This window comes from Aquarana catesbeiana, linkage group LG05 (genome assembly GCF_042186555.1).
Source record: "Aquarana catesbeiana isolate 2022-GZ linkage group LG05, ASM4218655v1, whole genome shotgun sequence".
Classification (NCBI taxonomy): domain Eukaryota; kingdom Metazoa; phylum Chordata; class Amphibia; order Anura; family Ranidae; genus Aquarana; species Aquarana catesbeiana.
This window is the reverse complement of record NC_133328.1, coordinates 30,750,536-30,762,454: the sequence shown is the minus strand read 5'-3', so window position 1 is coordinate 30,762,454 and position 11,919 is coordinate 30,750,536. Positions and strand designations below refer to the sequence as shown.

The window sequence follows — 11,919 nt, the reverse complement described above, 5'->3', positions numbered from 1 at the left end:
TGTTTAATGTTGATCTCATGCCTGTAAATGTCCTAATGTGCATGGACACATAGGATAACATTGAGCTGCTTCTACAGGCAGAACACAAAACTCCTGTAGAACAACGTTTTTTACGTCAATGTGAGCGGAGCCTTAGTCTGTACAAAAAAGCGCATATGAGAGTTTTTTTCTGCCAAGGGAACTGGAGTTTTTTTTTAAGCCCAGTGTGCATGAAGCCTAATTTCTATGCAATACCCATATGCTCTATTGTTGTTAATAAATTATATTTTGATCTTTTTTTCCTTTGAGGCTAAAAACTGGGATCAGTCCTCTGCAGCAAACCATATAATATCTTCTGTGTGGACTTAAAACATTTTTTTCCTTGCTCCAGTCTATTTTTCTCCCATTAACAAAAGGCAACCCTCTAATTCAAATGTTACCTTTTCGTCTCTTAATTTTGTAGCCCATTATTTTTTTCTAAATAGATGATCATGAGCAGGATTAATAAATCAGACACTCAAAGCTTGTTCAGCAATGATTTTTTCTCCATTTATGAAAGACAATGACATATAAAGTATATACAACTAAAATTCAACAATATATACATACATTTCATAATTATAAAGTCCCTGTATTTTTTTTTTTTTTAAAGGGTTGAGTCTTTCTCACCTAATCTGCGACAATTCACAGTCTCTTTTTTAAAAATAAAAAAAGTGGTTTATTTCACGGTAACCAGACTGGTATGTGAATGTTGTTTTGTTTTTTGTTTTTGCACCTAAAGCAGAACATACCATTGCAGGAAACCAAAAAAAAAAAAAACGCTTCCTTCTACTCTGTTATCGCAACGCTGAAGCGCCATTGTGCCGTTTTTCCTGCGTTTCCAACCTCTCCCTTGTTATTCCTGGAGGGCCATCCATTGTGTTCCCCAAGATCAACGTTTTTGAGATTTCAAGTTGTGTCTTTTGAGGTTTCTTCAGAAGGAAGTGGAGTGGGTTCCACCAGAAAATAAAAAGCCTCCCCCATGTTCTCTCATTTTGGCAAGAACGGTTTGAAGCCATTGCAGTCTGTGCGCAATAATAATAAAAAAAATGCAACCCCTGGAGCTGTCACATCATTTGCGACCTTTGCATTGTGTCTTGGTGTGGGGAGGAGTACCAGTGGGAATAAGTAGGCATGTAGCTGTTTGGGGGGATATTCACCCCCTTTGCTGATGCTGTAACGTCCCAGACTGGGGGGATAGCTGGAGATCGGGGGGACAGGGCAGCAGAGACGGGCAGGGGTCGCTTTCGTGGGGTTACCGCCTTGTTTCAGCAATTTCTTGTATTTGGACCGCTTGTTCTGGAACCAGATTTTCACCTGCGACAGAAAACCAAAAAGACAAGCATTAGCCAAGCGACAAATTGAGGCTTTGTACAGCCCCTTCCTTCATGAGCCTGCTAACAGCTCACTGCACTAATCCAAAATCTGATGGATGTCTAATAGCAATTCAAGGGCAGAAGCATCTCCAAATACCATTGCATTGACAACCGTTTCACATAGTTAAAATATCAGGCTGCAGAGTGAAAGAACGTTCGATTTCTTTAATAAACTACCTTGAATACATCAATTTAATAAATTAAACACATTTATTATCAACCTGTAACATGAGGTTGCTCTTTAAAGATATTAAAGATATTATTTAATGAAACACTTGACACCTACACAGCTTAAACGTTTATTAATATTCCGTTATAATTACAGTGAATTCAATCGTTTTATTTTAGCAATAGGGGAAACACACCACCAATTCATTTTAAAAAAATAATAAAAAAGGCACTGGTGCAAATGTAATGTTCAGAATTGAATATCTCTATTACAGATAAAACAATGCCTTCCTTTTAGGTGGTAGGCAACGAATGTTGGATGTGCTATGCAAAATCATTTTAAGAATGGAGCAAAAAAAAAAAAAAAGTCTAAAAATAATACTGACAATCACTTTGTTAGAGCCAGTTAATTGTGCAGCAATTATAACAGAATTGTTACAGTATCCCTTTAACCGTCATGCAAGGATTTGTAGTCCTGCAGCTGTAATAATCGTTTTTGAGAATGACTTGATTAGAGCAAAAATAAATAAATAAATAAATAAAACTCTGAATATAATTAATATTTAAACTGAATTCATTACAGCCAATTTATTCTTAGGTAATTAAAGTAGGGTTGACTGCAGCATCCCTTTAACCACCATGCTGGGACTTCTAGCCCTGCAGTGGGGGGGGGGGGGTTAATGGTCATTTGAGAATGACTTGATTATAGCAAAAAAAAAAAGAGAAAAAAGTAAAATATTAATGAAAATGAATTCACTAGAGTCAATAAATTCTGAAGTAATAAGAACAGGGTTAACTGCAGCATCCCTTTAACTGCTATGCTGGGCTTGTAGTCCTGTATCTGGGTGGTATAATGGTAATTCTAAGTAAGTCTAAAATAAAAATAATATCGAAAATGAGTTCATTAGAGCCAATTAATTATGTAATAATTAGAGCAGGGCTAATCACAGTATCCCTTTAACTGCCATGCTGGAACTTGTAGTCCTGCAGCTGCAATAGTCATTTTTGAGAATGACTTGGTTAGAGCAACAACAACAAAAAAAACTCTAAATATAATTAATATTTAAACTGGATTCATTACAGGCAATTTATTCTTAGATAATTAAAGTGAGGTTGACTGAAGCATCCCTTACTTCTAGGCCTGCAGCTGGGTGGCTCAATGGTCATTTTGAGAATGACTTGATTAGAGCAAAAAAAAAAAATCTACGCAAAATACTACTAGCAAATTATGTCTAAAACAAAATAATATGAAAATTAGTCAATTAGAGCCAGTTAATTCTGCAGTAATTAGAGCAGGGTTAACCACAGTATCCCTTTACCTGCCATGATGAGACTTGTAGTCCTCCATCTGGGTGGCTTAATAGTCATTTTTTTTTGCAATGACTTGATTACAGATTCAAATTCTAAGTAAAATTAATACTAAAAACAAATTTCTTAGAGCCAATAAATTCTGAACTAATTAGAGTAGGGTTGACTGCAGGGTCCCTTTAACACCCATGCTGGGACATGTAGTCCTGCAGCTGGGTGGTTTAATGGTGATTTTGAGAATGACTTGATTAGAGCAAATTGAGTCTGAGTAAAAATAATGCTGAAAATGAATTCATTAGAGCCAATTAGTAATTAGAGTATGGTTAACCGCAGTATCCCTTTAACCGCCATACTTGGGGACTGAGGTGGCTTAATGGTCAGAAATCCCAGTGTTGACGATTGCATTTATAATGTGGGGACTGTCTTGTTTCCAATAAACAATCCCAGTTCATAGACCTGACAATGTCTGTCTACTATAACAACTGGCAATCACATATTGAGACAAAGCAATCTACCCTTTGTGTGTAATATATTGCCTCTTCCACATGCCTTCTGCAGATTAGTGATGTGCAGTTATTGTTTTGCTTCCTATATGGGTTATGAACATTATAAAACTCATATTTTTTATTTTTTGCAGTGAATAGAAGAATTCAATTTAGATATCTGTTAGTCAACCAAAGGCCTACATTCACTGCAGCGCAGGCCTAATCCTCATCTTTAGTGGTTAATATAATCAAAGCTTGCCTGAATATTACATTTTTGTCCTGTTTGTCAGGTAAAGCAATCATTAGCAATCCAGTCTTTTGTCCCACTGCTTAAAGAAACACTTATGATCAAAGCCCTTTGTGCTTCAAGCATGCAATTCTGCAGGCCATCTTCTGTCTGCAATATAACCAAGGTGCTATAGGCCAGTCTAACCCCTGTAGACATCAGGAAGAGTTGAACAAAGCTGCGGTCGATTTTACAATCATAAGTTTCATAAACGCAAACCGATATTGGCCACTGAGAAAATCGTAAAATCTGCAAAATAGGACTGTGACCTCTACCTCTGAGAACAGGAAACGCACTTGCATACTGTGCGCAATTGCTTGATTATTTGGCAATGGCACAACAGACATGCTAAACAAGAAGAGATGAAGTATCAGGGTTTTTTTTTGCAATTTTGAGATGTTGCATGAGATTGTTTTCGTAAAAATGGTGGCAATTTGTATTCATGCTACAATCTGTGATTGTACAATCTCTGTACAATCATCTGAAGATTTACTAACAGGGCCTACCAAAACAATAGACGCAATGGGGTTGATTTATTAAAACTGGAGAGTGCAAATCTGGCGCAGCTCTCCATAGAAACCAATCAGCTTCCAGGTTTTGTTGTCAACAATTAATTGAACAAGCTGAAGTTACAAGCTGATTGGCTACCATGTACAGATGCTCGAGATTCTGAGTGCTTCAGTTTTAGTTAAGTCTCTCCCAAGATATTATTTAATCAGCTAGGTAAATTTACAAAAGACTGAACAGTCATATTAAAAAATGTAGGACCACTTTAGGACAGTCAACTCAAAATTTCTTAAGACCATTATCTCAAATCTAAAGCTAACCATACATTATACAATTTGATTGTACAATCTCATTTAGAGCTAACATAAACTATTTTGTGCAAAGGCCTGGCTGACTGAATACTAATTATGGGATTGTGGTAGCAAGGTTCCAAGTTAGAGGTTTACCAAAGACCACAAGTGGTCATATTAGTGGTATGATAATGTAGGACTTATGGTATTGGAAAGAAAATGGTAAGGTAGAGGTGATGGTATTAGTAAGGTAGATGTAATGGTATTGGTAAGGTAATGGCAATAGTAAGGTAGTGCTAATGGTATTGGTATGGTAATAATAAGGTAGAGGTAATGGTGTTGGAAAGGTAATGGCAATAGTAAAGTATAGTTAATGGTATTGGTAAGTAATAATAAGGTAGAGGTAATAGTATTGGTAAGGTAATGGTAAGGTAGAGGTAATGGTATTGGCAAGGTAATGGCAAATTCAATAATAAGGTAGAGGTAATGGTATTGATAAAGTAATGGCAATAGTAAGATAGAGGTAATGGTATTGGTATGGTGATGGCAATAGTAAGGTAAGGTAATGGTATTGGTAAGGTAATGGCAATAGTAAGGTAGAGGTAATGGTATTGGTAAGGTAATGGCAATAGTAAGGTAGAGGTAATGGCGTTGGTAAGGTGATGGCAATAGTAAGGTAGAGGTAATGGTATTAGTAAGGTAATGGCAATAGTAAGGTAGAGGTAATGGTATTGGTAAGGTAATGGTAAGCTGGAGAAGGTAGAGGTAATAGCGTTGGTAAGGTGATGGCAATAGTAAGGTAGAGGTAATGGTATTAGTAAGGTAATGGCAATAGTAAGGTAGTGGTAATGGTATTGGTAAGGTAATGGTAAGGTAGAGGTAATGGTATTGGTAATGATATGGCAACAGTAAGGTAGAGGTAATGGTATTGGTAAGGTAATGGCAATAGTAAGGTAGAGGTAATGGCGTTGGTAAGGTGATGGCAATAGTAAGGTAGAGGTAATGATATTAGTAAGGTAATGGCAATAGTAAGGTAGAGGTAATGGTATTGGTAAGGTAATGGTAAGCTGGAGAAGGTAGAGGTAATAGCGTTGGTAAGGTGATGGCAATAGTAAGGTAGAGGTAATGGTATTAGTAAGGTAATGGCAATAGTAAGGTAGTGGTAATGGTATTGGTAAGGTAATGGTAAGGTAGAGGTAATGGTATTGGTAATGTGATGGCAACAGTAAGGTAGAGGTAATGGTATTGGTAAGGTGATGGCAATAGTAAGGTAGAGGTAATGGTATTGGTAAGGTAATGGCAATAGTAAGGTAGTGGTAATGGTATTGGTAAGGTAATGGTAAGGTAGAGGTAATGGTATGGTAATGTGATGGCAACAGTAAGGTAGAGGTAATGGTATTGGTAGGTGGTGATGGCAATAGTAAGGTAGAGGTACTGGTAAGGTAATGGCAATAGTAAGGTAGAGGTAATGGTATTGGTAAGGTAGTGGTAAATGGTAAAGGAATTATTTATATTTGACCTCATATTATAAAATGTTAATAAATCTAAAGGAGATTGTGGAAAGGTTATACAATCAGATAGTGTATGGCCATATTTAGGGTCCTAGGCAGTGGAATATGTTCTTACCTGTGTTTGTGTCAGGCCCAGGGAAGCAGCCAGCTCAGCCCCTCTCTGGCAGGGCAAGATACTGCGTTTGTTGAAAACGGTGGTTTAACGCTTGTAGCTGTAGGCTGGAGTATATCGTCCTGGGTTTTCTGATCTTCTTGCCTTTACCATTGAACCTGATTTCCCCGTTTTCAATGACTGTCGTTTTCTGCTGATCTGAAAGATAATCCATTAGGAACGTCATTAACAATGGAGCAAAATTCAGAATCTGTTGCAACCCTAAAAAATCCGACACATGTTTTTTATGTCGGCGCTGCTGGATCCACTATGGGGAGTTGCTGTGGGTATGCTGGTCCCTACAGTTCCCCAGCAGCTGCCCAACTTGCATTAGGCCTTGTCTAGCTGGACAGCTGGTGATGATGTCGCCTGTTATACCCATCCCCTGTGAAACTGCGCACAGCCAACAAGCCTTTTTACACGGCTAATTGACTTTTTATGCAGCCAATTTGCTGCCCAGGGAGAGGGAGCAATTGCCCATTTCACTCGGTGCTTTTAAATGTCATATATCTTAAAATCAACTCATAAAACATTTTGGGTGCTACAAGACTGGTCCAGTGAATTGGGCACAGCATATATATATAGATATATATTATATATATATCTATATATATATAGATATATATATATATACATCTATATATATATAGATGTATATATATATATATATACATCTATATATATATATATAGATATATATAATTTATTCATTTTTTTCCCCCTAAATGGCTCGAAGCTTATTGGTCCAATCATGCCAAGCAATAAGCAATAGACTGTTTCCTAGGCATTGTCCTGTCTATTGGACACAATATATATATATAATATATATATATATATATATATATATATATATATATATATATATATATATATATATATATATATATATATATATATGTAATTTTTCTTGTACCTCAATTTTCTGGAGTCTATTGCTACAGCCCTGGACCATGAATGTCATACAATAATTCCTGGCTACTATTTAACTAGGCCTGGCTCGCATAAACAGAGTTTAAAATATGAGCTGAAAACACAAACAGCCCTCATTCATTTGCATAGCACTAAAGATGACATACGTAGAAAAGGTACAACTGATAGATCAAAGCAACCTGACAGGCTGATTGACCAGACTCAATCCTACTTGTGACTTGTTTTTTCTTTTTTTCCACGAGTACAAAAGAACAATTCAGTTTGTGGTTGCTTATTAGGATCACTGGTGATAAAATTTCCATATCGATCTAGGCTTGAGTTTATCCAAATCACTCAGCAAATAAATCATTAAATATTACATTATATTGGGGGGGGGGGGGGGGCTGAGGCCATGGATGGAGAAATCCATGGCCTGAAGGTGTGGCTAGGTATTAGGATAGGGGTTAAGGAGTTTTGTTATGTAATTCCTGGGCCTAGAAAAATGTAAATGTGTATGTGTACATGTATATAATTAGCATATCTGTCTATGCATGGGTAGAGGTGATTTTATTCTTAGCGAACGCATTGCTTTATAGTGGGTAGGATAAATCTAAATCTATATATCTTTATAATGTTTATCTATCTATATGTTTGTGTTCGTATTTTCACACACATTATGTGTGTGTGTGTGTATATATATATATATATATACAGATAGATATGTTATATATATATATATATATATATATATATATATATATATATATATATATATATATATCAAAGCATAGCATATGGTTTGCATAACGTTTATGTGTGTAAATACAAATTAGAGAGATACATATATATATATATATATATATATATATATATATATATATATATATATATATATATATATATATATATATATATATATACAATATATACATTTATATATATTATATATATATATATTCTGCTAGTCTATATGTCTGTATGTACTAACAATCTGCGGATGTCATCATTCAGCCTCTGGCTACAAAAAGCTTCCAGCAACCCAGTCCTTGGCCCAGTCCTTCCCCTCCTTCCCCTCCTTCCCAACAACAACTGACTTGTCATTCTGGACCAGCAAGTCATAAATCAAACCACATTTTCAGACTGGTTTCCCCCCTGTACCGCTCAGCGCTATAAACAAAATATGAGCGACACAATCTCCCATAGCTGCGCAGCCCGACAGCAACCTGGAGCGAATAAATAATAATAATAAAAAAATAAAAATAAAAGAAAATCGCATTCGCAGCTAATTCTGTTAAAGTCCACATAGCTGGTTGAAATGTTACTGCAAATGTAATCAGAAAGAATGGATGGAGCTGCAATGTGACCTTCCAGTTTCACTTTGGAGGATGGGTGCTCGGTGCAGTTTACATCCAACTGCTACAGGCGACATATTAGAGACAAATAACAATGTTGCAGAAAATAGCAGCCGGCAAATCATATCATTTGCTGAAGAATCCCATTCTGAGGCGTAATGGAGGCACAGGTGGTTTGTACACAGTCGTTGGGAAGAAAAGATGGTGCTAGGTAGATCTCAGCTGGGTCTGGGCAGGCAGGAGCTGAAGGGGTCCTGGTGCTCGGAGGTGGGGGGGGGGGGGGGGGGGTCATGGTGCTTTTAGAGGGGTGATGGGTGAGTGGAAGAGGGTGCAGGGGTCATGGTGCTTTTAGAGGGGTGATGGGTTTTGGAAGAGGGTGCAGGGGTCATGGTGCTTGCAGAGGGGTGTTGGGTGTTTGGAAGAGGGTGCAGGGGTCAGGGTGCTTTTAGAGGGGTGATGGGTGTTTGGAAGAGGGTGCAGGGGTCATGGTGTTTGGAGAGGGGTGATGGGTGTTTGGAAGAGGGTGCAGGGGTCATGGTGCTTTTAGAGGGGTGATGGGTGTTTGGAAGGGGGTGCAGGGGTCATAGTGCTTGCAGAGGGGTGATGGGTGTTTGGAAGAGGGTGCAGGGGTCGTGGTGCTCGCAGAGGGTGCTTGGAATAGGTTACAGAAGTCCCACTACTAGGACAGAAATACTGGTTATTTGGAAGAGGCTACAGGGGTCATGGTTGCTTAGAAAGGGGTGCTGGGTGTATGGAAGAAGGTACAGCGGTGCTTGTAGAACACTGAACTATAAGTGACACAAAGGAAGGGATGCAGGGTGCCAGTGTGCCCTGCGCAGAATGAGAGGTGCTATAAATGGGGTGCTGATGGGCCATACATCGTGTCGTTTCGGGGAGTCAGATGAAAGTGCTCAGGACAGGAAGCAAGATTACTAAGGTGTTACTATACCGGTGTCCAGAATGCAGGCAGTAATGTGCAGAATGGAGATGGGGGGGTGGGGGGGGGGGTGAATCAGCTTCCTTTATGTTTTTATTCTTGCAGTAAATATTCCAGATGCGCAATAAAAAAAAAACAAGAAAAAAAAGAAAAAGAAAAAAAAACATGTAGAATAATTGGGGTTCAGCGTGTTATAGGGGCACAGATTGGTGCACGGAGAGGGCAGCGGGGTGCATGCAGTAATGTGCAGCACGGTGAGGGCAGGGTCGGGTTTGTAGGGCGCTGATTAACGGTAATGGGGTGCGGGGTACTAGATGAGTGCTGTGGGGTGCAAGAAGCTGGGTAAATTCAGTGGGGCGAACGGTGTAGTAAAGCGCAGGGTAAGTGCAGTACAGTGGGGAGAGCAGTAAGGTTTTGGGTGAATGTAATGAAGTGTAGGGAGCTGGCTGAATGCAGTCGGGTGCAGTAGGGTCGGTGTGGTAGGTTGCAGGGTGGAGTAGGGTGCAGGGTCGGTGGAGTACAGCGCAGGGTGGGTGCAGTAGGGTGTAGGGTGGGTGCAGTAGGTTGCAGGGTGTAGGGTGGGTGCAGTAGGGTGCAGGGTGGGTGCAGTAGGTTGCAAGGTGTAGGGTGGGTGCAGTAGGTTGCAAGGTGTAGGGTGGGTGCAGTAGGTTGCAAGGTGTAGGGTGGGTGCAGTAGTCGGGTGTGCGGAGGGCAGACAAAGCAGCTGCAGATCTCAGGCAGGGTGCAGCAGTCACCGCTCCCCTGTCTCTCTCTCTCTCTTTCTTTCTCACCTGGTTCTTCTGCTCGGGTCTGGGTGGCCGTGCTGCTGGAACTGCTGCTGTTGTAGGACTGCAGGTAGGGACTGTGCTGGCTCATGTACGGATAGGCGGCCAGGGAGCGGCCGTACTGGGAGTTGGTGCCCGGGTAGGACGTCGTGTCGTGCTGGTGATGGTGGTGGTGGTGAGGGTGGGAGCCGGAGTGCAGGCAGTGCAGCGGGTAGTGGCTGGCAGCCATAGCCGGAGAGCTCTGCTGGGAGTGGGAGGACTGCTGACCAAACTCCATAAAGGCAGACTTGGACGAGTCCTGAGCTTCCAAGCCGTCAGCCATCGTAGTCATGGTCATCATCAAACTTTGTGATTGAGAGCAATCAACCCCCTCCCACCCCTCTGAGGCCACCTACCCTATACTTAGTGTAATCCCCCCTTCCTTCCTCACTACTGACAGGCCTGCATGGAGGAGCCCTGCTGCTGCCTGCTGCTCCTCTTCTTCTTTTTTCTTCTTCCCTCTATTCTTTTTTTTTCCTCCTTTTTTTTTTTTTTTCCTTGCTTGTGTTATTATTTTATCCCCCCCTATTTCTCATTGTTTGGATTGTGCAGTCAGTGCAGAGATTTAAAGGTGGAATCTGTTAAAGTTCAGCTCCTGCTTTTAGACTATGACTGAGTCGAATGGTTTGTCTCCAAAGGGCAGCGCCTCCCGATTGGTCATTGAACCCCTGACGTCACAATCCCTCTGCTTCTACTGGCGTTTGTTCCTGAGCCCACCTTTCAGAGACTCAGCTCCCAGTCAAGGCTCCCCTTACACACTGCACTCATAATAATAACAATAATAATAATCATGCAATAAAAATAATAATACTATTATGTAGCAACCAGTTATATGCATACAGACTAATATAAAGAAGATTAAAATATTTAATATAATTTGGTATTTGCCAAATTAAATTTTATATATATATATATATATATATATATATATATATATATATATATATATATATATATATATATATATATATATATATATATATATTTCTATGTACAATATAATTTGGGATATATATTTAAATTTAAATATTTTTAGCTATTTGTGCAAATTGTGGCTGCTAACTGGTTGATGCATTTTTTGTTGTTGTTCAAAATGTCATGGCCTATCAGCAGTGAGGAAATGTTTTAGATACATTTACTGACGATATATATATATGTCAGTAAAAGTAAATAAAACATTTACATTTCCAAAATGGTATGGCCTATCAGCAGTGTTGCGTTTTATATATATATATATATATATATATATATATATATATATATATATATATATATATATATATATAATTTTTGAATGTATATTTTGATATTTTGATATTGTCAATATATATATATATATATATATATATATATATATATATATATATATATAATTTGTCAGTAAATGTATATAAAACATTCCTCGCTGCTGACAGATCATTCCATTTTGAACAACAACAACATGCATTAGCCAATTAGTAGCCGCAATTTGCACTAATAACTATAATAACTAAAAATATTTAAATAAAAATAAAAATTCATCCAAGTCCTTGCCTGGAAGCCTAGGCTTTGCAAACGTTGGCAAACTTTGTTCCAAAAAACACGATTCATTCAAATCAGGTGACTTGATTAAAAAATAAATAAAATAAATTAACTAAATAGCAGCCACTATTTGCACCAATAACCAAATATATGAAGAGTAGACAGGGATCCAAGTCTTGGCTGGAAGTCTAGGCTTCGCAAATTTGGCAAATATTGGTTGTAGCACACTATCATTATAATCAGGTGATTGATTTTTAAAAAAAATACATTTGCCAG

The 11,919-nt window shown here is 38.6% G+C and overlaps 1 protein-coding gene across 1 annotated transcript; it reads right to left on the bottom strand.

Annotated features, from left to right (window-relative positions):
• Positions 1-514: 514 nt before the first annotated feature.
• DLX6 (distal-less homeobox 6) lies at positions 515-11,019 on the bottom strand. The gene is given in 5 exon segments (XM_073629564.1): positions 515-1,257; positions 1,259-1,335; positions 6,065-6,103; positions 6,105-6,259; positions 10,090-11,019. Coding segments are annotated over 5 exon segments (777 nt in total). The 5' UTR covers positions 10,424-11,019; the 3' UTR covers positions 515-1,085.
• Between the last annotated feature and the right edge of the window lie 900 nt (positions 11,020-11,919).